General features: G+C 35.0%; 1 protein-coding gene across 7 annotated transcripts in view; it reads right to left on the bottom strand.

Annotated features, from left to right (window-relative positions):
- Positions 1-26143, bottom strand: part of AHI1 (Abelson helper integration site 1) — an 89467-nt gene that overhangs the window by 26289 nt on the left and 37035 nt on the right. For 4 of the 7 annotated variants that reach the window (XM_014874208.2, XM_014874207.2, XM_088161753.1 and 1 more), the window contains exon 19: positions 19344-19461. In XM_014874208.2, coding sequence (XP_014729694.1) covers positions 19344-19461 — 118 coding nt within the window. Of the gene's footprint in view, positions 1-158; positions 266-8180; positions 8216-14083; positions 14175-19343; positions 19462-26143 lie in introns of those variants that run through there. The other 3 variants (XR_015802480.1, XR_015802481.1, XM_088161756.1) reach the window with 3 other exon arrangements.

Here is a 26143-nt window from a genome sequence, read left to right as displayed (position 1 = left end):
TTCTAAGGAAAACACTCATTACTTCCACGTGCTCCTAGACTGTACATTTATGCATGTCAGTACTCCTGTGCAGCCTCCATGTTCGGCTGTTTACCGGGTGAAAACTGTATGGTTAGACCAACATTCCCAATTAAACTGCAATAAAGGGCAGCACAGACCTGCTATGCAAGCATGGGACAGAGACAGATGTGTAACTCAAAGATATAAGGAGTGGTGTATGGAATTCTAGAAGCTGGCACTGGTTCAGACTCAGTGTTTTCCATGACTAGAGACAAAACAAAAAGAAAATTCTTATTACTTCACTTGAGGTGTAAACACACCACAGCACACCTGGGCACAAATACTCTATGATCATGCCTACTGGTTACCCTGAAGTAGACTTCAGTGTTATCTGTTACTTCTTTTTAATTATCTAGCATTTCTTTAGTAGCCCCTACATTCAAAACGGTCATACTAAAAAACGCCAAAACAAACCCAAACCAACAAAAAACCTGTTTAGATCTTTCTTATTCACAAAACAAGCTCCATTCAGCAAGTAAGGGAATATCCATCCTTTCTTCCCCAAATGAAGCAGCAGAATTTAAAAGCACTGTTCCACAGCTATGGGCTTGATATGGTTCCATGCTTGATGAAGCATGTAAATGACATCAAGCAGGTGTGACTAACAGCCTCAGCAGTGCTTGCTTTGGTTCTCTCTCATCCAGGCTGTACACACTTTTTAACTACTATATTGAAACTGAGGTCGGAATTCCAGAAGGACGTCTCCACTTGATCTAAGTTTACAGGGCACCGTGACCTGCTGGGATTCTCACACAGTCTGAGCTTATAGAAAGGTCATTAAATCCCTTGTAAGGTAAAGCCCGAAACACACAGGGTAATCCAGATTGTCCTATCTTAAGGATGCTTCAGAATTACTAATGGAGAAGCATTTTTTATTAATGCACTCTCCAGCAATCTTCTTTCTTATCTGCTGCTTTGACCTTCAAAATTATCTACATCTTGAGAAGCTAATCTTCCCTATGAAAGTACCAACATTTGAATTACTGCATTTCATATTACTCTGCATTGATTCTACAGTGGTTTCCTTTACATGGAATTTTATATGAGAAGAACATATTACTTCTAGGAGAACTTACTGCTAATGTCTAGCTGCAAATCAGGCAACCCAAAACGACAGATGCTAATCCTTTACCTCAAATGATCAGAATTTTCATTACAACACAATTTAACAGCAGGAGAGCTCTTCTTTAGGGTAAGGTGATCCTATTGTTAGAGTTATGTCCTGAGCCTACCAAGGAACTGGTTTGAAAAACAGTGTATCTGTCTGCCCTGAGAGGAGTCTGAAAGTTTGGTAGTTTCCCATACAATGTGAACAGTGAACTGAAAGTGTATCCTCAGTTCCCCTCCGGTCACTTCTGGCAATTTATCCTTTGCCAGTGTAACTGCAACCTAAGAGGAAAGAAGACAGAAGCCAAGCAGTTGTCCTGTCCAAAATGTGCCTGTAATACCAAGCCCCCAATTTTATTGCATGCTTTCACTGAAAAGCTACGCTCTGCTCTAGACAAACACATTAGTGTGAGGTGATCAAAGTCTAAGTAGTTGGACTGAAATGCACAAAGTAGATGGGTTCACTACCGAATAGACTTGACTTACACAGAAATTGATATTACAGCAGCAACAGTACCCCAGAATAGTACTTGTAATAATTAAGAACACTTCCTTTTAAATAACTGCATCTTCAGAGATTCTGTTTTAAACTAAGAGTATAAAAGGCAGAATAGGGAAAGAACTCTTTTGAGGCAGTCACATAATCCAACTACTACCCTACTGGATTGTCTATAACCATCCATTGTCCATTGTGAAATGTTTTTATGAAAAGATTATCTTTTTAAAAAGGCTAAGAGAATATTCATGATGGAAAAACTACTGTTTTAATGAACTTTTTAAAAGAAGGGTTTTTTTCACTTTCTGAAATGTTCTTGATAAATTCATTTTAAAATTACTATAGGTATTTGAGCATAATAAATCTCTAAGAATTCCAGTCACATAGTATTTACAGCTAATAAAATCATCCAAAAGTTCATCCTGGAAAATTCTCAGAAAGTCACAGAGCAAAGGACAAGTATATACCTAATAAAACTGAAATATGTTAATATTCAGACATTTCTGTGACAAACACCTTTAAAGCATGCAGAGAGAGAGAAAAAAAATCTTACCTATTCTAGTTTCACATTATTCTGGTTTTAACTGAGTTTTACTTTAGGTTTATACTAATTGCTAATGTCTCAAAACCCACAAAAAATCCTGGAAGACATTAAAATAAACAATGCCTCTAGGAAATGGTAGTTTTTATTGCAGACATTCTTATGAATTATATCATGATCTCTTGCAACACAATGTAGTTAAAATACACCCAATTAAATAACAAACACTGGAAAGAAAAAAAGTCAAGTCAGATATGAGGTGAATATGTGTAGATCAGATCATTCCTCTTCCTACTCATCTTCTGTGTCTTTAAAACTGTTTCCAGTAAGGAGAATCATGTTTTCAGCACAGTCACCTAGTGTAGTATGACCAAAAGTATGACCTTTATGACCAAAGAATCTTTTAGTATTCAATATCATTTCTACTTTAGGTTCCAAAGGTTTCAAAGAAAAGTTTTGAGTTTTTTAAAGTAAAAGCTTTCAGCTATTTGTACCATTTCATTTTTCAAACTATGCATAATGTAAAGGAATGAAGATAATTTTGTAATTATCTAAATATATATTAATCTTCCTTCAAAGACTTTATCCTCAAACCAATTATGCTCTAATAGATCAAACAGAATTCATGATATAAAAGGATGGTTTATATATTGGGTAAGAACCTGCTTTCCTTTATTTAAACACAGGATCACAAATACATTTAAAACCCACCATAAACATCCTCAGATGCAGTTCACACAAGCATACCTTTATGTTTTACCAGCAAAACAGATATTTTACTAATATCCATTGCTTTAGGTGGAACCCCACTTCCAACTCTGTTCTACATAACTTAGTCTAGCACCTATGATTTTGAAGATATCCCAGACTGAACAGGAGAATTGATAGGACCAAAGTGTATTGAAAACTGTTTTAGTTAAGTTTAATCTGTATCATAGTGAACAGAACAAGAAGAAATGGTTTCAAACTGCATTAGGAGAGGTTCAGGTTAGACATCAGGAAGAATTTCTTCATGGAAGAAGTTGTTAAGCACAGGAGTGGGCTGCCCAGGGTGGGGTTCCAATGTATTAACCTAAGTCTATCCACTTAAAACCAAAACCCAAAATCTATAGGACAAATGGAATCCCTCACTGGTTACTCTCTCACTTTTTATAAATTACATAGAGAAATATCTGTCAATTAATTTTGCCCATTGGATATGAGAGCTGTTTATATGCTATATACACTTCAATAAAATGAGAGGAAAAAAAGCTCTGGCAGCTCTACTGCTGCCAGACGTCACTCCTCCAGTTAGTGGAGATTGATCTAGATGGCAGGCATAAAAAAACCCTAATCCACCCCACCTTGTCCTCTCCAAGTTCAGCTGAAATGGCTCTGTTGAGAGGTGAAAAAGCATAACTTATTTTTGTTTCCCTTCCCTATGCCTATTAATACAATGAAAATTTGTAAACTAACAAAATAATATTGGGAAATTAGGCCAATAGATCAGACTTTGTCCACAATTCAAAATACTACACTATATAGAAACTATAAACTATAAAAACTATATAAACTATACAGAAAATCTGTACAGAATGAAAAATTAAGTAATGTTTACCTTTTCAACCAATTTTACTAAACACTGGTATGAAAAAGAATTATCTAGAGAAATAACTCCAGAGAATTACATAATTCAGGACCATGCAGTTCCATTCATCATGCTGCAGTTTCTTTAAACAGTATGTGATTTCCCAGTGGATGCCCCAGCTGCAGCTACTAGGAGAACCCTGGGTTTCCAAACCACGAGCAAGTCACAGTTTTCCTGAAGTGAGAGACACAACTGTTTTCATGTGCTTTAACACAGTAACTCCAAGGACTGATGAAGTTATCTCTAGCTAATGCATCTGGTTGTCTGATTCCACAGCTCAAGTGACCAGGTAGCTTGTCCTTGCAGCAGTTAAGTGAACACTAGAGCAGTGGAACAGAGCAAGGCTTAAATTCACACCTGTAGATCCACAGAGAGATATCTTTGCTGTAACATCAACCAATTCCAATCCTCATATAAGAGACTTCAGAATCAGACAGCACTAACATGAAAACACTATGCTTCTGGCAGTGCCAGATCCCACAACATAATTGTATCTCCCATCAGCCAAAAGAATGCATGGAGATATTCATTCAAGGTTAGCCATCATTTTCATTCCTGGTTCAAGGTATGCAAGGGCACATACATGTGTTTGCTCTGAGAATAATCCTCCACGAGGAGGACTATAGAGATAGTCTGTCTGTCACGGCTTTGGGTTTCATTTGAAAACATTTATTCTGTACTTAGGGACTAAGTGAAAGGCAGAATTTGGCCTCTATTTACAAAAAGCATAACGAAGTAAAAACTATTGCATCACAAAAACAATTAAAAAATCCAACTTTTTAATTAGAGATTAAAATCAAATACATTTAGCAGCCTACACACCCACCTAATTATTTCTGAGTAATCTTATCAAACCATCATCTCACATTTTTCCTGCAAATGTTAAGTTTCTACAGTACCATATATAAACAATGCAAGTAGTAGCACGTGTCCCAAGCATTCTTTTGAAGTAAAGAACATTTATTGAGTTCTTGCTAATCACGAACGTGCTAATTTACGACAACTTCTAACATTACATCACAATGGCAGTAGATATCACTGAAAATGAGCAGAGGTTATAGTATCCAGTTGTTTCTTTCTACAACCTGGAGAACAGAAAGTGATTCTTCAGCAAACATCAATAAGCCTGCATAGATACCATCAGCTTTCTGAAATCAGATTGGCAGCATTATTTACAAGTTTCAGATAGGAGATAAAGATGTAAGGAAAATGCAGACTATGACGCATTCTTTGTATTAATAAGAGTTATTTTTCTTCTAGTGCAGCATATATCCTGAGAAGGTCATTATTAGTTTTGCTATGCTCACCTGGAGTATTTAAAAACAAACAAACTAAAATAAAATAGAAAAGAAACACCTTTTTCATTCTATTACATGTAGTTTGGGCTGCTCCCTATCAAAAATACTTCAGGAAACAGAAAAACTGCAGTCCTCTGGAGTTGTAGATGCCCAACACTGAAGTAGCAATCTTCACTTTTGCATTTAGTAATATTTTTGCTTCTACTTTAACTTACTCTCTCTGAATCAGAGGAAATGAAGCTCATAAGCAGGCATTATGATTATTTGTTTCTAGAAATATGTAGAACAGTTAAATATTATTTATTAATACGGGTAATTCCTATGTAATACAGTTAAACAGAATTTAACTCCATCTGCAACTCTCACAGTCAAGTATCTTATGACCTCATGACTCTACTTGTGTCTTTAGAAGAACATACTTAACTACAGATATAAGGCAAAAAATGAAAATTACGCAAGGATAGAAAACAAAGTAATTTTTTTCACATGGTGCTTCCCACAACAGGAATTCAGCAATGGCTAGTTACTCAGAGTTACTTAAATCAAATTAGTTTGCCATTATACAAGTGGAAAGCTGTAAGAAAATATGCTTCTCCAAATCAGTCATTAACCATTTTTGCAATGCAAAGTATTGTCAGCTAAGTAAAAACAACCAGTTACTGTATAAACTACTCATTTTCTGTATTACCCAGTAAGCCTCACAGTGTCAAATCACATCTTGACTGGAAAAAAAATCTAAAAAAAAAAATTCACATCTTGTAATTGCTTGAAGAAGTTACATTTTCCTAACATTTACTTTCAAGGTAAAATAGTATCACCAACATCAGGTGCAATATGCTGGAAAAAATAAGTCAGCTTTATATTTCAGGCCTTCATCATGACCAGAATAGCCATTACTTTCTCTATGACATTAGCACTTTCAGCCAGTATTGAATATTAATTTTGACAAAGTATTACCAGAAAATTCCATATATATACATCCATATATATACATCCATATATACATATATATATATATTCCAAAATAGCCAAACAATTCATACATTATCAAACCTGAAAAATGCAGGACCATTGGCAGACACTATATCAGGAAACCTTTATATAAGATTTTTAATGTGGTCTCAAATCAAAAGAGTAAGGAAAAAAGTTCATGGCAAACATACTTCTATATTCAGAAATAGAAGATCATGTCTTTAAAATACATTCTCAAGTTTACTTTCCATTTTGTAATCCAGAAATTAGACTGGTCAGTTATTTCATGGAAATATGTGTGTAGTGAAACCGAACTACTCCATGAGAGTTTTCCCACATGCAGACTTTCTGAGTTTTCAGAAAATTTATGAACAAACTGCTTTTAGAAAGAGTTTTTCTACATATCAGTGTAGATATCATGCCCTTTCTAATTAGTATCCAATTGAAAATAATGGCCTGCAACGACTTTGGTACAAAAACCTGAATATACTTCCTTGTCAATAACATGTGAAAAAGTACTTGAAACTAATATTGGTATCATCTGTTACAGAGGAAAAGATACTGAAATGTTATGTCCAACATTAAAGCAACACATTGGAGATCCAGCTGGGCACATATTTCAATGATAGTGATTTTTCAGTCTCCTTTACCTACAAGGTCTGCAAAATTTTTTAGAATGCAGCGTCCTGTTACTACTTTTACAGCAGTGGATTTTTAGAACGTTTGGGTCTTAGGTGGGAGATATGCAAAATAAATAGGCATGGAAAATATTTCCAATGTACGTAATTAGGAGGCAATACTCCCTTTAATTTACAACAGTGGTACCTGATCTGAGAAAAGGTAAAGGAAGGCAAATCCAGACAGGCAGATTCATAAAGAGTGACTGTGCCAGCTTTAGGCTAAGACCACATTTCTAAAACTCTGGATTATCCTGAAGGGAACAGAATTCTCTCCAAGGTTCAATCAGGAACAGAAAATGCTACAGCTGAGATTAGAAGAAAGCAAGAATTTCCACTGTCTCAGTGGCAAGCCAGAAAGTAGAAGTAACAGTCCTATCCAGTGAATTAATATCTTGTTTGTATAGGAATTTTGCAAGCAAGACTATTTGCACTGCAAATCAAAATATGTAAACAAAACTAATAATGAAAATTAAATTCTGAATGGAGAAATACCATTTGACTAAACACTTTTCAAAGTATCACGAAATACATTTTAACTACTTAATACAATACCATACTAGCTTTTTTCACATCATCACATAGGTAGTGCCAAACTGTTAAAAACTTCAGTACTTTAACATGTAAGCCTAACTATGTGACCCATCCTCTCTGGTTTGACAGACAGACAACCAGTTGCGGCTAAAATCACTACTGACTATGCTCATACAACATCTCCAATAAGCCAAAACCCAGTGAAAAGCAGCAAGTGCTAAGTTTTCATAATCATCAGTAAGAAGAAGGTGATTAAGGTCTGAATACTCAAGGACAGGTAATTCTTCTCTATAGCCTTTTCTAAAAGGAACTACCCATTTCTATGCATTATCAATGATACGAGTTTCTTTAAAACTGATTTCATCACCAACTGCTACAAACATTTGCTTCTTCAAAGGACCAAATAACTGAAAACCACAGAAAATTGTCTAGTAACACTCCTAAATTTGGAAGTCTTAAAGCATTTATTTTAATAGCCTTATTCAGTAAACCTTCCTAGATGGTTTTTTGCACATGCTTACGTGCCAATTATTAACTCAAGAACTGGTGATACAGACAAACCTGGACACACCTTGTTCTCTTTGAGTGATTCCTGGAACTTACTCTGAAAATTGTTTTGGTAAGAAAAGCTGATTTGCAGGAAGAGTCTTAATTGAAACCACAGTTTCAACTGCTGAAGATCCTTTACATGTGTGAGTAGCAAAAAAAGATGGAAATTTCCTTTATGTTCCGTACCAGAAGGAAAACAAATTTCCAATAAAGTACTGTTATCAAGGTACACAGGATGTGGTATATTTTTGATGTGCATTAGGTGGGCACTACACTCCAAATCTTGTAATTAACAGTAGAACAATTATATTTCTTGTCCTCTTGTTGCTGTTTTTTATGCAGAAGCAGCCAAATCTGAAACAAATAAAATTCAGCAGAACACACATTTTATTAGATTGAACTGCTAGACACAAAAGGTGAAAAGTTGCCAGTAATTAATATATATATTCAGAATTTGTGTTTTAAATGATTTCAAAAATGAAAAATTCCAAGAATGTGCTTGGAGTCCTTACAGGAAAGAAAGACTAGCTTGGTTTTAACTAGAGACTGGCTCACAACAGAGGTTCTTCAACTAAAAACATGCATAAGTCTATTATAACATTCTCCTGAACAAGTAGAAGAGGTGACACACCTCATGGATACCTCCTCTGTATTGAGACAGTCACAAAAAAGCCCCCTACTTTACAGACAGGATCATCCTTTTTTACTACAGAGGTGAACTCTGCTTAAACGTGATATCCATTAATGAAAACTCAAAGATGCAAGGAGTAGGAAAATGAAACCTATTCAAAGTCTTCACCTGAAAATACAACACCTCACAAAGTGAATCTTATTATGCTCTGCAGGTGCATAGTGACAACCAGAAGTTTGGCAAATGAATTCTCATGACATTTCAAATTGCTACTAGGCAATTTGTCACACCAAAAGATGCTCAACGCATATTTTGAAAGAAGCTCAAATTTTCTGTATTTTATTATGTGGCATATTAGCTGCAGCAGTCTGCATCCTTTGACCAGCCAGGCTCTGAAAGGATTCCAGAAAGACCTGTATCAACATATTGCACTGCAACACCCTTCAGCTAATCTGTAAAAAAACCCCAGTCAATGAGGCACCAGAAGCTAGCATAGAGACAGCTGGAGTAGAGGTTGACAGGATAGGACAAAGGGATGTGATATCTAGAATATATGGGGATGCAGTATGCTGGAATCAATCTTTTGATGACATACAGGGTGTCGAATATTGTTTGTTACAAGGTTGAGTAAGAGCCTTCTGCAAAAGGACTGTCCAGTAAGCCAGAACAAAGCCCAGGGTCAAGTGAGCAGGGGAGACACTAAGAGTTTTTCTGAATTTACCTGTTTGTCACTTGAATCTTTTTTCTTTGCCCGAGGAAGTAAAAAACTGAAGAAACTGAGCCCTAATTATGAGAGGGAAACATGAGAAGAAGCTCTGCAATCTCTTCCTTCACTGCATACCATAAGGTTACAGAAAACACCCAAATAGAAGTTTTCAGAAGCAGAGTTTCAAGAGAATTCTAGCGCTTCATTTGAGGCCAATAAGCAATGAGTCACTGTTCCTTACAACCTCCAGGAAGCTAGCAGGTTAAGAAAGCAAGCTAACGATGAGCGTGCAGGCTCCAGTGAAGCACTCATTTCATCTGGATCAAGGCAGCACATTGAGGCCAGCTCTGTATATAACAGCAAACTACTGTGTGACAATAGCAAAGCCTGAGTTACACATCCATAGAAGCTCTCACTTCTCTGTACCTGCCTTCTGCTTTCCCAAGCCCCCATCCTCTATCATTAATTTCTACAGGACCAACATGATTCATATCAAACTGCATCAGTACCACAACCTACTGCAGAGCATACTACAAACCACATACATCCAAGGTTAACTTTAAAGGTGTTATATTAATAGAATTAATAATGTCAGGGAAGTTTGCTCTCACTGAAATCGGTGCATCAGCAACGAGGGTAACAAGAAGCATATGAATCCACGTAAGTTTAATTTCTTCACACATAAAAATCTATCAACAAAATTAGCAAAGGCTTCTTAAAGCCGTTGAAAAAGTATGCATGTATAGCAAAATGGGATGGATAATGTACGTTTAAAACACTTTTTTAAAAAAGTTTTTTGATGCACTTAGGTTTTGCTAACGTGTCAAAACTGGCAATGAAATCAAAGTACTTTGGTCTCCTCTTGGGCGATGGAGAGGTCTCCCTCTTGTGCACCATGGCTGTTACCGAGGTTTTTGCACAGTCCTCCCTGCTTCTCTGGAAAGGACAGGAACAGAAGGATTGGGGCAATACAAGCAGGGATCAATTTCCCCATTTTATTCACTCAGGTTTATTGCTGTACAGACAGCATCCTTGCTGATGTGAGCTTTCTGCTGGGAAAGAGAACTGATACTTTATGGCACAGTCCTCGGCAAAAGGACTGTTTCTCCCTCTGTGACCATTCAAGCATGTTGTTGTCTCGTGGCTCAATAGCCAAAGTTAGACAAACTCAGAGTCAAAACAGTTAACAGGACCTCTCTATTTAGGAATTAATTAGATTCAGTTGTTTTAGGATCCACATAACTGAGAAAGTAAGGGCACACTTAGGCCAAATCACTTTTGGCAGAGACTTTCCACAGTACTACGTCACACCCTGATTTTGCAATTTATATCCACTGCTGCCAAACAGAGAGTAATGCTTCATTTAATCCACACCCTTGTATAATTTGGCTGAGAGTACTTCCTTTAGCCTGAAGGCTCAGCAGTAATTACCCTAACATATACCAATTTCGAGTAAATATAAATGGTGTTCTTTAGATAAAGTTTTTGGAATCTTCAAAGATTGATGTTATTGTGCTCTGTATTTAGTGTAATTTTTAGAGAAATATTTTAATTAACTTACCTAGAAGAAACATGAAAAAGAACATATAATAAAGGAACATATGTATCTTTGATCTCAGTATAAACAATTCAAGCAAGTTTAACTAGAAAATACAAACTCTTCTGACATTTATAACATCTTATCAATCAGATAGAAGAAACTGGATAAGCAACCTTTTACAATAGAAGAACTACATTGTCATTAATGTTAATGGTTATGTCTCTGTGCCTTTACTATTCTGTTTTGAATATTTTTGTGGTCAGATGAATCTATATAACTTATGTTTTCAAATTAAAAAGTGATTTTTACTATACATTTTATAAATGTAAACACCCAGCTCTTCTACCTTAAAACAAGGTCCTGTATTTGTGCCTTGAGCCAGAACTCTGACATTGTCCAGTGATGTGGGCAGCACAGCAGGGTCACAGAACTCTGAGGAGGTTCCTACCCCTGCAGAATGGCCTGAGCTGCCTAGAAGCCATGATGAAGGCACAGGTGTGTCCTGATACTCTTAATTTTTATTTACTGCTGAAGTCAGCAGTAACTTGGAACATCATGAGCCTTTGTAATCTATTTGCACTGAAGAAACTGAATCACAGCTACTTCAAAATGTAAATGGTATAGCCAAATAGGTTATAAAAGAAGGAGGTATTGAAAAAGAACAAAAACATATTGCGATAGATGCTTCTGTTGTTTTAAAAGAAAACTAACTTTGAGAAAAATATCTGTAAGCTGTATTTTTCAGTTCTTCCATTGCGTTATAAGCAAATAATATCACAAAAAAGTTTTATTTTCTTTTTTTCTCCCTTCTCTTACACATTTCCCTTAAGTCAAAGTGAGAGATATGAATATCTTAAAATGAATGATCATTTTCCCCAGGGGAGTTCCCATTCAAATTAACAGACATATATAAAAAGCACTTTAGACTTAATGCTCTTCTGTTTATGGTAAAAATACTTTTAGCAAACATCAGTGTAATTATGTCAGTTGACACTTGCTGAGAGCTGACCTGTGGTGCTGAGCTGGTGACTTCTCTCTACTGAGCTCTTCTACCATCTTTTGAAAAATAAAAAGAAAATCTGCTAACGATCTAAAACTTAACTCATTATAATAAATTCTCAGTGTCCACGTAGTAATCTTTAAAACAAAGGCTTGTAAAGGTATATTTATCTTTGATTAATAGGAGGAAGAAATCCCACAACAGAATAATATACTAAAAAACCAAGGGACTAAAATAAGTCAAGTTTACTCACTTAAAAAGTGCAAGTATTCTGCATTATTGTTATCCAGACCAAGTGGTGGTGGGGATGTTTAAGTAATTCAGTTTTCAGAAGAAAGAAAACATACATACTTGATCCAGCCCACAGAGTTAATATCAATTACATCCTACAAATTACAGAAAATGTGAGAATTCTGCTAAGTTGCAATAAGATATTTCTTATAATAACAGAAAGCAATTCACATTTCTACGTTTAGGAATGTAGAAGAAAATTATCAGGTAAAATTTTAAATTTTTTGGCATCAGTGTCCCACTAGAATAATTAAATGAAAAGAGTCACATTAAAAAAAAAATCCATACCCATAAAAACATTAGTTCTCTTGAAAATTTTTCAAAGTTGCAATTTCTGAAAAGTGTGTCAGGCAGAATTAGTTCATCAGATATGTGACAGAGCACGAAGACAGCAAACTGTGTAAGAACACAGAAAAATAACTGAAAATTGAGAGACAAGTGCTAGGCACATTTCTTTGATCTTGATGCACATTCCTCTTTTTCAAACACATGACATAATCTACTAGCAGCAGACTGTAGCTTGCAGGAAGCTAACCACTCCACAAGCATTTATTCTCATGTATCACTTCCTATGTTGGCAGCACCTCTACATACTAAACACACTAGGAGTTCTGCATTTCTCTCCCCTTCCAGACTTAATAGGTAGCAGACTGCTAATCAAAACATATTTTGCCCACTGGACTGACTGATCACAACGAGGCCATTAGGACTACCCCTTAGTGGACTGGAAACTTTCTCCCTCTGCAGAAGGAGGGGGTAGTAGTAGTAAGTAGTAGTAAGAATAAACAGAAAAGATAAACAGATCAGCAACCAATGCAAAGAGTACTTAAGCATTTTGCACAGGCCTCATAACATCACTTATTATTTTCTCAGTCAATAACACAAAAAAAGGCTAGTAGACTCACCAACGCTAATGAAATTGAGAAACTTTGTGAAATTATTACACATTACCTACTTCCCTTCTGTAAGTTTTTTCATAAATAAAATAAAATTAGTTTCCTATCATTACCTACTCCTCCTAGCAGATTGTACTACACTCAAACTACTTTCAACTAATAGTGTGGGTTCTAAACCATTTCTAGGTGTGTTTTTGGTTCTCTTCACCATAATATGCTTCTGCCCCAATTTTAGGAAGATGTGGGGACAGAAACAAAAATGTCAATGTGACTTAGACATTATGGCAAATTGCTACACCATTTCCATAGCTCTGATCTGTGCAGCCCTGGAGGCTTAATTGCTTTCACCATCACAGCAAATCTAAATGAAGCTGCTGGGTGAGCTAATGAGGCAGCATACATTACAATTCAACAGGGAACAGATATACCCAGATTCTTTCAAAACAAAATTGAGTTATTTTATGTTTATATCCTTGGCAAGAAAGCTTTTATACATACTTAAGATATTTCTCTTAAAAAGTGAATAGGAAGATATTTCACTCCTATGTTAAAAAATGATTTGTTAAAATACAGTATGAACACTATTATGCTAGGATTAAAAAAAAATTTTATTCAATGATCTGTGTGCCATTTGATTTGTCAGCATGGATTGGATCCCAATAACAGATTTCTCCAATGGGCACTCCCCACTGGCACTCCCTCAAAAAAAAGTTCCCTCCCAAGCTCAAAATAACATATTTTCAGCACAGTAGTGTGGGTGGCAATGCTGCCACCTGTACCACATGGCTTCTTTTAGTCATCTTATCTTTCAATCACTTCTTTTAAGAGACACTACAAATACTGTATTTCACCTTCTACTTGGACTGTATAGTACACATACTTGCACCCTTCAATTAATATATACTCTGTTGTCTTTCTAAGTATCTCCTGGGAATACTTTGTTGATGATTATTTTCAAGTTAGAAAAAATAAGTTATTAGAATAATGAAATTGAATTCAATTGTTCATTTGATACATTTTTAATTACAGTTTGTATAACTCTTCTTTCCCTTAAGAGTTTCTTAGTGTGAGATGAAAAGAGTAAGGCCACACTGAACAAGCTTTCTGCAGACATTCTTCCTTGAGTGGCACAAAATTATGTGAACGGCATATACCCACCAAAAAACCCAAACACACCCATCCAATTCCTCCAGGGCTGTTGCAGTACTGAAGGATAGGTGTTACAGAGTTGGAGAGAAAGTATGAAACACTGGGGAAAAAAAAAAAAATCAATGATTTAACATACATATGAGACTGCAACTTTTATGTGTTTCTGCAGAATCTCTGCACAATGTGAATTTTGCTACTTTGTATATCTCCTTTCTCTGATTCTAAAAAAAACCCCAAGAATAAAAACGGTATTTTAAGAACATTTAATTGATGCATAAATATTTCTGATATCTTTGATGTGGAAATCTATTTCACCATTTGCTTGAGATTGAAAAAAGCAGTTTTAAGTAGTCTATCAAATGTAACAGAGGCCTATAATTTGAAGTCACTTTTGTTAATATCTTTAGATAGCAATAAAGAGTGCTTTGAAGCTTTCCCTTTATATAGGTGGAAAACACCTTTGACTGTCAGTTGTGTTAATGGAGAGAAAATTTCTAATTGTTCTCAACCCTGCCAAAATGTTGTGTTTTTTGTTTTTGAGATTTTCTTTAAAGATACAAGAACCATCATGTTTCTAGCACATACGTAATTAATTTTTAAGAGCAAGTTTAATTAACTGGTTTTATTGAAGTCCAAATTTCAGTGAACATATCTGTGTAGTATTTATAGTCGAGCTTCAATCTCCCACATAATTAACAATTAGGGTCACTGTTAATTACAATGACTTGAAACCTAAAACTTATTTTAGAAAGCATGTCCTGAACATAATGGTAGTTACTGAAGAGTCACTGTTGAATAAAGCCCAAAGATGCCGGATATTTCTTTCATGGCATGCCACAGACCTGCAAAACAGTGTCTCATAGGAAGGTGATTTCATTGTCCAAAGATGCTCACAGTCTTAAGGAGGAAAGACAAAAAAAACCAAAACCCAAAAAACAAAACAAAAGAAAAAAACCCAAAAAACAAAACAAAACAAAAAAACCCAAAAAACCCACCACACACACACAAAAAAAAAACCCAAAAACCCACCAAACAACCAAAAAAAAAAAAAAAAAAACCAACCCCCCCCCCCCAAAAAAAAACCCAAAAAAAAGGCAAAAAACCAAAAAAACCCAGAGGGGATTTTAATGTCTATCAGCTAGAATGAGCAATGGAAAAACTGGAGCTTTTGCTACTTCCCTCTTTGTTTAAAAAAAAACAACTAGGAAATGGGTCATCCTGGAAGAAGTAATGAAAGAGGAGCATATGAGCACAAAGAGACAGGAATGTTTAAGACAAAGTCCTGGATAACACTACACTGGGGCTCTGCAGAACAGCACTAAAGGCCAGGCATGATAAAAGTAGCACTAAGCATGAGTGTAGCCAGAGCTATGCAGCACAGGCAAGGTAAAACCTCAATTCTGACTATCAAAGACAGATCTTAATCAAATTGTATTACCAAGGAAGTGGGAAAAAAAAAGGAAAGGAAGAAGAAAAGAAGTTCAGCAACCTTAAATATTATGTACCTTTAGGGACAGATTCCTTACAGCACTAAATACCCATAAGACTTCATGAATCTAAATTACAGATGTAAAACTCAAAGGAGATGACTTTCTCCAAAGACAAACATCTAGCAAACTTTCCAGATTATTGAAATAGCTATGAGCACATCCACAACTATACTGAGGCAGACACAGAAATTATCCTGATGTAGTAAAACAAGTCACATTCTTGACGAAAAATTTCAGCTAACAGGCTATCATAACTCAAGGTAAGGAAACCAAAGTTCCATGCCTTTCCCTCAAATTTAAAACAATCTTTGTAAGAGGAAGGCACACAATGCACATTTTCTTTAATTAATTGTTAAATGTGATTAAATATCTCTAATGAAGTGCTTTATACATAACACATAAGTGGATCCATGTCTTGCACCTGCTTTGTAGCACTTATTTTGCTAATTACTAGCTGACAAATAGTAATTTGCTAATTACTATTGTTTTGCTAAATTACCATTTGACTATTTTCTAGCAATTCTAACCATGCTCTTGACAAAACTATCTCTTGCCCAGCACTGCATAGAATCGATTGGAAAGCAGTAGATGCTGTTAACCTTGAATTTGGGAAGACTTTCAGCACTGTCCCCCATAACATTGTAACAGATGAAGAGCTCAAATGTGCACTGTGTAAAACAGACAGTGCAGTAGACTGGATGTTGGCTGAGCTGGAGAGTTTAGAGGTTTGTAACCACTCACATGAAATCTAACTGGAAACTTTAGACCAGTGGAGCACTCCACAGGTCAGTGTCAGAGTCCACACTTGAACTTCTCCATTAATGACCCGGATGATAGGACTGAGTGCACCCTCAATGAATTTGCAGATGATAAAAATCTGGGAGGAGGGACATGCTGCATTCAGAGGCACCTTAACAGGCCACACAAATGGGCCAACAAGAACCTCTTGAAGTTCAACAATGGGGAAATGTCAAGCCCTGAACTAGGGGAGAAATAGAGATTTTTTAAATTAAAAATCCTTTCTTGTGAGAACAGTCAAATATTGTAATAGGTTGTCCAGAGATGTTTTGGAGTTTCCATCCTTAGGGATATTCAAAACCCAAATGGACAGTCATGAGCTCTGAGAGAATCCACTTTAAGGAGGAGGGTTGGGCTCCATGGTCAATAATATCATGATCTTGTCTTTACTCATCTCACATAAAGAATAATCTGTCTTTGAGAAAGATACTGAAGCGCTCTATCAGATGATTAAACAATTAATTACTTCATTTAGAGCAAACTGTTTGGGAACAAAGGCAGTCTTGCCTCAGCATCCATGAGCTAACTGATCTTGAAGGATGTGGGGAAATAGCAGAATAAATAGTAGAATAAGACTGGGGCTTCATTAAAGCCTATAAACCTGTGAAATTATGCACTTCAAGAAAAGCCAAAACACACAATACATCATGGTATACCGAACTTATTTGTCAAAATGAACACACATATTTAAAAGCCATAGCACTGAATATTACTTTTATTTCAAGTATTATTTTACTAAGTCACATACAGCTAATTCTGGGATGTATCTGGATATGAAAAGATTTAAAAGTCAAGAAAGATCTGCTGTATTACTGCTACTGCCCATATAGCACATAGATGGAAACACTTTTTTTCCACTGTTTCCTACCTCAGGCAAAACTGAGACAACTGAACTGTCCTTTATAAAGAAAGGGCTGAATATATTCAGGCTACTACACTGCCCATACTACAAGATATCATCTACCACCTTACCAAACTATTAGAGCATGCACATACACCTCTAGTTACATGGTTAAATATATTGCTAACAGAGGTTTATGCATGTAAATGGGAATTCTGCATTTTGCTTTAAGATGCGCAGAGCAGAAGCTGACAGAACTGAAGTGTCAATATAACCTTCAGGAATATGTAACCGTTTGCTGGATCTTTAGCACAGGCAATTGTTAACAATGCGACATCCAAATTAACATAAGTACAAAATGAAAATATATTTTGCATATAAAACCAACACAGAAAATAAAGGTTCAGTCCTTTCAGCATAATCAATAAATCAATAGATGTATTTAAGTACAGATTTTCTATTATTCAAAAGCAAAATTTAACTGACATTTAGGCACTATGAACACCAGCACTTACCTTTGCAGTTTATAAACAACGGGGAATGATGAAACAGATGAGTAAATCCTTTTCATGTTTCACTGAAAACAAGTCTACCACAGTAGAACAACTTGGAGGCCCACAAAATGACAGAGAAGTAATCCACAATTTTAAAATATTTTCTTCTTTTCTTTCTTTTCTTATTTTCTTATCTACTTCAATTATGGCCCATTAGTATTTTTACGGTTGCCTTCCCTTAAAAATCTTTCTGTTCTCATGGTTTCTTCTTTAATACATTTTCTTTTTTACTATGCTTCCCTTGCATAAATACTATCATGGACCTGTGGATCAGCTTGGAAATGTCAGTCAGTTTTGGAAACAAAAACACTGAGAGTGTTCATGAACAGCTGTAACAAACCCCTGTGTTCGCTCATACTATTTAGGAAGTCTCCATCAACATTTTTATCTATGCTTCTGCATAAACTAAAATTCAAGAAAATTAAATTCCTTCGTTTGAGCAATACTAGGAATAGCCATGTAAAAAACCTTAAATGTATGTGTTAATGTTCTTTAAAGGGTTAGCCCACTTAATTTTAAGCATTCACAATGTGTAAGCATATGAGTTGGCATATATGTCTCTGTAAGATTTACACACTTTGGAAATAACATGCATCCAATTCAGCAACAGATGAATATTATTATGGCTTCAAGTTCTTTTGTTTAGGTAAAATACTGAAGTTAATTGGTGTATGGCCATTTGCATTGTGCATTACTGACTAAGAGTGATTCTGAGACCAGTGGTCAATCTTTTAGACCATGCTAAGGACCATTTCCCCAGCTGCTCAGAAAAAGTAATCATAACTTCATTTGCAAAAAAAAACTGTCTGCCTTTAGGAGATAATTCTATATAATTATAGAGATTATTCCTATCTTTACAATCTACATTTTAAATCTCTATAACCTGTTTTTATTTCATTATATATTCCACCCTCCTTCTCGAATTCTTTTTACTCTTCTTAAGGATACAAAACAAAAACACTTCAAAATTAAGGTGCCAATTTTCTGTCTTATTTTACAGGTGCCCAGAAAAACAGAAAATAGCATGAAATTATAAACTTTATTATTAAATACTGTGATTAGCAATGAACCAGATATTACTAGCAAAGTAAGCATCACAAATATACATAATTGCATTGCTTACCTTTTTCTCAAAATCTTTCAATACAAAATATATTTAGGAAAAAATCTAAAAATAGATTAAAAACGACTGCAAATAGACTATCAAGCACTATGGTTCTATATTAGTATATATGCCTTTAAATTCTATTCTTTTTGAGTGTTCATGTTTAAGATACTTTAGTAAGAATTAAAATATTATCAAAATACTGAATTTTTTTAAAAAGCTGGCAATCTCATCCATCTCTACAAACTTACAGCATTAATACATAGTTGTACAGCTTAAAGAAAAAGAAAGTATTACAAAGAAACATGCATCAGCACCAGACTGTATCACACTGCACTTAATAAACACTATCACATACAACAAAATTGGGTTTGTCCCTGAAAGAGCTGCACAGTAAAATTTTCAAAGGCAGAAAACAAAAAAATCCTCATAGAAGCTATTACTCCTTCCCTACAAAGAGTGAAGAAATAAAGAAACTTACCACTTTCAGCAGTGAAAGAATACAGAGGATTCAGTGGAATACTCAGAGTACCCGGTAGTCTTAGCTTGGAGTGTGGTGACAGAGATGATGGTGCAGGAAGCAAGAGATTTGAGTTTGCCTGTAACAGGAAGACAAATCACAAAGTGAAGTGTAATTTCCTGGGTGACTTACTGATGCAACAGCTAGAATAGAAATACTTGCTTTCTGTAAATAACTATTAAATTCCAGGAAAAAAATAAGAAGTGAAGATGACTAGCAACTTCAATATTTATTTTTTTTCTTAGTATTTGGAGATACGACTTGGAAAAATTACTGGCATAGCTATAAACTGAATTGTATGTTCATATATGGACACTAACTCTCAAGCACTGCAAACAATGAAACAGAATTATTTGAACCAGCATTTTCTTGGATCTTTGTGCATGAAAATAAAAATACATGTACATATGTTCGTAAACATATACATGTGAAATAATTTCTCAATTTTGAGTACTCAAACTACACTACATCCACGAAGAGATACTCACCACTATAGGAAAAAAAAAGCTTAAACTAATCCTAGCACAGAATTGATTTCTGCAAAGCAAAATCACCAAAATCTCAGACACTTCCTATATGTAAATGACACATAATATAATTCCAGTCCTAATTTCCATAGTAACAAAGATAATGTAGTTAAAAATCTCTTTTCCTATGGACTTTCTTGAAATATATCCAATTATTACAAAGCAAAAGCCCTTCCCAAATGTTACTCTTTTCATTTTATCCAATACAGTCTATGAAAAAAATTCAATGATCTTAAGTTTTTGAGAATTTTACTGTTTTTCAAATCTATTTTCACTGCCTTAACACACCACAGCCAAAGCAGAAGAAAAGTAGGCCTTAAATAACATACTTGTAACTTTCTTCAAGCAAGATATTCATATGCTAAAATTCTTGAGAGTTATTTACATAAGAACATAATTCTTGACCCTTTCAAAAGTCAAGCCTATTGCATCACATTGAATAAAAGCATTTGGTTACTTAATCCAACTAAAAGCTTCCAGTCAGTGCAGCATTGCTTTTGGCTTCAGTAAACTCTAGATCAGAACCTTAAACTTCAATTGTGGGCCAGTGATATTTTGCAAATTTTCAAACTACTGGCTTGTAAATTCTGTTTAAAGAAAGGAGACAATCACCAATTCACTTTGTTTAATGATCTCAAAGGTGCTGTATTTTATGTAACTATTATTACTGTAATTCAATAAATATTATTCAATTCAATAATGCATAATATTTGGGCATTGGCAAGTGTACTGGAATGCAGGTAATATAGCAGTAAAAATGCATGTTGAATTACTTGACTAGGCCAGAGGGTATCTGCCACCATCTCCTCTGCACCACTACACCTGACCTTCATCTTTATGTGTCTGGTTTTTTTTGTGCAGGAATATGGATTTAATTCTAAGGAGGAAAGTTTATAGTAAAAATTATCTTTGACTAACAATGAATATGCAGCAAAAGTGCACAATTGTAATGACTATACTCTAAAGCTGACAGAAAGAAAAGCAAGATAGAAAATCAGATTAATCATTGAACATGATTTTTAAAAAAGCATTAAACCTGTTACATTTTATTACAGCGTACAAATTTAAATGAACGCTTGTAAACAGTAGCTGGAAAATGTTATCAGAATCGAGTCCTGTTTTTCTGAACAACTGGAACAACAAAACCCATCGCTTTTCTTACATTTATATATGCAAGCAAGTAAGCTTCATTAATATAAAGTTTTCTCTGATACAAAATCGGTGGAAAACAATTAGGCTTACTTATTTACTCAAACACAGAAAAAATAATCTGTTCTACAAACTTTTTGAGCTCAGCTTCCCAGTGTTTCATCTTTAATCCACTGTAAACTCTAGGGAGAGCCTTTTTCCCTAGATAATTGAGAACATCGCCCCTTTGCATGAATTTCTTGCTAAGTGCACACTACACCATAAGACAAACGGAGGCTTTCCAGTCAAATACTTTACTGGAAGGTTCTTTCAAATTTGCTATCAAAAATTAGGTTTCAGATAATACCAGGAAATGAAGACAGGTTGAATATACTGGCCTTTGAAAACCAAACTAAAAAGGACAGAGCAAACTATGGAAAACTAAGACTTAATAGATGCCTCCTCAGTTCATCCTGGAAGGAAGAATTATGAAGCTAAGCTTCTCTTGATTCTGGTCCTTGAGTAAATTATATAAATGATATGGAACTCTATGTAAATTATTCCTGTACAGTACTTAATTCACTTCTCTTTATCTTCCTGCTGTATTATGAAAACACTCTCACTACACATGAGAGTACAGCACACTTTGAAATCAAATGCAACAAGACACACACAAGAGAAGACTGAACGTGCAGTCCTGAGGATTTAAGAAAATCACTCATTCTAAAATGTGGCATAAGTTCTCTTAGAATACTTCCTTCCTGTCCAAGACCTTAAAAGCAAGATAAAAACCTTTTTAATAAGAGATATTAAACATGAAGTTTTAAGTCTAAGAAGTCTTACAAGAAGTTTCATTCCTCTTCTTTGCAGTGAAGCTGAATTCAGGTGAACTATAAAAAATTGCCCATCCAAAGTAGAAACAAAACCAGAGTTTTAATGACCTTTCTGCCACTAGCTCTTAAGCATTATTTAAATCTCTAAGAGGTCCAAGGAGGGAAAAAAGGTACAACATTGTAACAGAAATGGGTAGCACTCAGCTAAGAAGTGAGGAATAGTGATTCAAGCACAACTGTTTCCAGGTGAAGTACACTATTCAATGAAAAAGAATTAATTCTCCTACAACAGGCAGACATAAGACTACCAACAGAACAAAATGAAGCAATCATTTTTTTTGAAATGCACGCTGTGGGAAATTATTGCTAAATACCTTTACAACAACGACCAAAGTTGGCTAAGATAGCCAACCATGAATTCACTTATTTTTCACAACAGGCTCTGCTTTCTTCATGCATAAACCACAGCATGATCAAAGACACAGTTTACTACTATTGTGAATTGAATAAAACTAAGAGTTAAAATATTCTTATTGTTTCCATCACAATAAGGATACCTACATTATTTTTGCCAGGCTTAAACAAAGATGGATTTGCATTTTCTTTTTTGTGTTAAGGCAGCTCTATGCAAATTATGCAAATACATATTTTCAGTGAAACTAGTTTTCACATAAAAAGTGAATTGCATGAGACAAAAAAATAGAATGCTCTAAGACTTGACAAGGTGGCAAAAGCAATTTCTCTTTTCCTAAGAATGCAATTTTATGACCTTTGCAATCAATACAATCAACATTTCTACATATACTTGCAAGCCAAATCACGTTGGTCAGCTCTATATTACTTCTGAATCTCTTAATTTCATGTTTCTCTTGTGAAAGCTTGTCTCTAGGACACTGCTTTTAAAGACAGATTTAAAACATTATTAAGACATTATTCTTCAGAATTTAAAAGCTGAATCTGAAATAAAAATCCCCCACAACATTATCTGATATTTTTCTCAAAGTAAGAAGAAAATACATAGGCAATAATGCTTAAAGTATGTATGGCACTACAGCTTTTAAATCTGCAATCTAAGTTTGAATCAAGTTTACATCTATGTAAAAGTACAATCATTTCTTTGACAGCAGCACTAAAAAGACTCAAACGAAAGCCAGGATTCTATTGTGGTAGGGTCCTGCAATCACTTAGAGATAATCTAGTATGCTTTTACATAGCTCTACACTAAGTAGAAAAGCCAAACACAGCTAAAATGAGATATTATCCACACACACAGGCAAAACTGAAACACATTTACTTTGCTTGTCTCAAGCAAGTATGTTCACCTGACACTTCCTACAGTTCTCTTACTCGCCTATACAGCAATATGGTTTCATTATAACTTTAGTGCTCAACTGTTATTCCCTATAGAAGCCCAGAAGTGACCAAGACATACAAATGAAAATTGACACTAACAGGGGCTTGATCCAACAGTTCAGCCATTGTCTACAGATGCTAAAACTCATTACAAAATAATTATGTATATTTAGTTCCTTAGATCTGCCAGAGTCCTGGCATTTCAATTACACATTACCTCAAATGCTTTCTTCTTCTTTTTTTTTTTTGTCTTTAAAAATAAATGTTAAGTTGAAATGAAGATTGCTATAAACACTTGGAATAGTAAGCTTCTTTCATTTAGCTACAAGGAACACTAAATTCTTTGCTCAGGACACAAAACAGTTAAATACAGGCTCAGTTATACACAAGACTTAGCCATTACACACAAAGAGAACGATTGGATTGGATAAAATTGGCATTTCAGTTTAAGAACATGCCTAGATAAACACATTCTAGCAGAAATGGGCAATGTCACCACTAATAACAGTAAGAAGTAGATCTGTCTTTAGTAAGAGCCAAGTAGATTACTATATAAACTGTGACCTCATGTTACAATTAGTGCTACCAACAAACATATGACTGGGGGAAAAAATCCATTACTTCAGTAGTTAATTTTAAAATGGCTTATTTTTTGTGCAAATGAAAGATGGATGTAACCTGTTCCCCATAAAAAATACACCCAAAGATATTTTTCATAATAGAGAAGTAAGAGGAAAAGTAAGACACTAGAAAATCTTCTAACTCATATTTTGTCAACTCCACATACAAACTTATTCTTTTGTACCTGCTGGTAAAGGACATTAGGACATTATGACTCTAAAAAGAGTAAAGAGCTTCAGGTAATCATGTAACCACTCGGAGGTGTTTAAACCCACCCCACACACGCCACACACTGCCCCCAGCCCACCATGTATTTGGTTATACTCTAGGCTTAATCTTGTGTATCATTCTTGAACTCTCAGCTACAGTCTCTTCATATTTGAGCCATGGTCCATTTCCTTTCTGCACCCAACAAAGAATGATTGAGTCGGCAAAGACCTCCAAGATCATCGAGTCCAGCCTTTGAACAAACACCACCTTGTCAGCTAAACCACAGCACTAAGTGCCAAATCCAGACATTTCCTGAACATTTCAAGGAATCGTGACTCCACCACCTGTCTGGACAGACGGTTCTAATGCTTAACCACCCTTCCAGTGGAGAAATTCTTTCTGATTTCCAACTTGAACCTACTCTGATGCATCTTGTGGCCATTTCCTCTGTCCTGTCACTTGGTTGCTCAGGAGAAGAGGCCAATCCCCACTTTGCCACAACCTACCTTCTTTCAGGCAGTAAAAATGTTCTTCATGTTGCAAGAAACTCTATCACAGCCCCATTAACAATTACCAAAGTTGTCAACATGTTATTTATTGACTCAGTGCCCATTTATGGTATTTTCTCTTATTAAAAGTTTCTAATAAAAGCTGCTTTCTTAACATCTTGATTGTTGAGAAACAAGCCAGCTGGCAGAAGAAGAAGTAATTTGCTGGGTTTTAACATGAATGAATCCAGCTTTCTCTGCTTTAAAATACTATTTGAATAAACATAGCAGTAGTCAGATAGCCCTATTTAACTTTGTTCAGCAGGACAAAACAAACACTGAGTTATTAAACTTCTTAACTTTACCAATATTTATGACAAGAAAGGTAATAGGGTAAGACTGGAAACAAAATTAAAGAACCAATCAGTAAAACCCATAATCAGTAAGTAATTCTTCATTAACTGTACAAATTTTCGTGGCAAGAAAGCTAATATGATAAAACCGAAAACAAAATTAAAGAACCAACCAGGAAAATTTTCACACAGTAAAAATTCCTAACACCATCTTATATCGCCCTCTGATAAAATTATCATAATGGTATACTTTTGTACTTAAAATGAATGCAATTCATCTTGTGGCTGGCATACCATTTATATAAAATATAAGTCACTGAGAGACATACAATGCTGAAAGAGGTCATGGTTTGACTCTAAGTCAGGCACCAGCATATACATCTATTTTAACTGTGTTGTGTTAAAATTCACCTGGTGGTTGCTAAAAATAAGAAATTAAAAAAAAAATCTTATTAGGCAAAAAATCTACTAACACAGAAAAATATAACAGATTGTAAGAATCTGACCTGCTTTGTAAGATTTTCAGAGAGTAGGGGAGAGGAAATCAAGCAAAAAAAAAAAGAACACAGAAAAATATCAGCTATTTGTTCATAACACAGTCAACTTTATTAAACCTAGAAAATTTAATGAATTGACAAGAAAAATTCATCGCAATTTCTAAAACCTTCCTTTATAATGAAATATTTCTTAAAGACATACAAAGAAAAATTCTGGCAAAACTTTCATATGTTATTACGTATTTTACCTGTATAAAGCTTCTAGTAATAATTCAGCCATTTCATATCAACAATCAGTTTATGAAATCACAACGATTGAAGAGTATCTGCTTGGCAAATAGAAAAGAGCTTTATAAAAACTATTTTTACATAGTAAATGAAATGCACAGGTTTACAGGGTATCAGATACATCATGGCTTATAAAAGACATCCTTAGAAGTCTGCAGCTGGGAGTAGCTTTGTGTAAACTAATAATTGCAATAAAATTTCTTAGAGTAAGAGCATTTCCTAGCATTCTAAAGAGGAATACATGAATAGGAAAAAGCCTACATCACTATTAAAAAACCCACCCATTTAATTTAAAAGCTCTCATACAGTGAGAAGCATTGCACAGGTCATAAGAAAAATGACTGCCTGTGTTATAGGATCTTGTTTTCTACTATTATGATAAAAAACTAAAAAAGAGGTAAAAATACTTCACATTTCTTACACATACGATAAGACAGAATACCAGTACCTTCCCTGGTAGTTT

The sequence above is a fragment of the Sturnus vulgaris genome, chromosome 3, assembly GCF_052056855.1.
Source record: "Sturnus vulgaris isolate bStuVul1 chromosome 3, bStuVul1.hap1, whole genome shotgun sequence".
Lineage (NCBI taxonomy): Eukaryota > Metazoa > Chordata > Aves > Passeriformes > Sturnidae > Sturnus > Sturnus vulgaris.
This window is presented reverse-complemented; position numbering and strand designations above follow the sequence as displayed.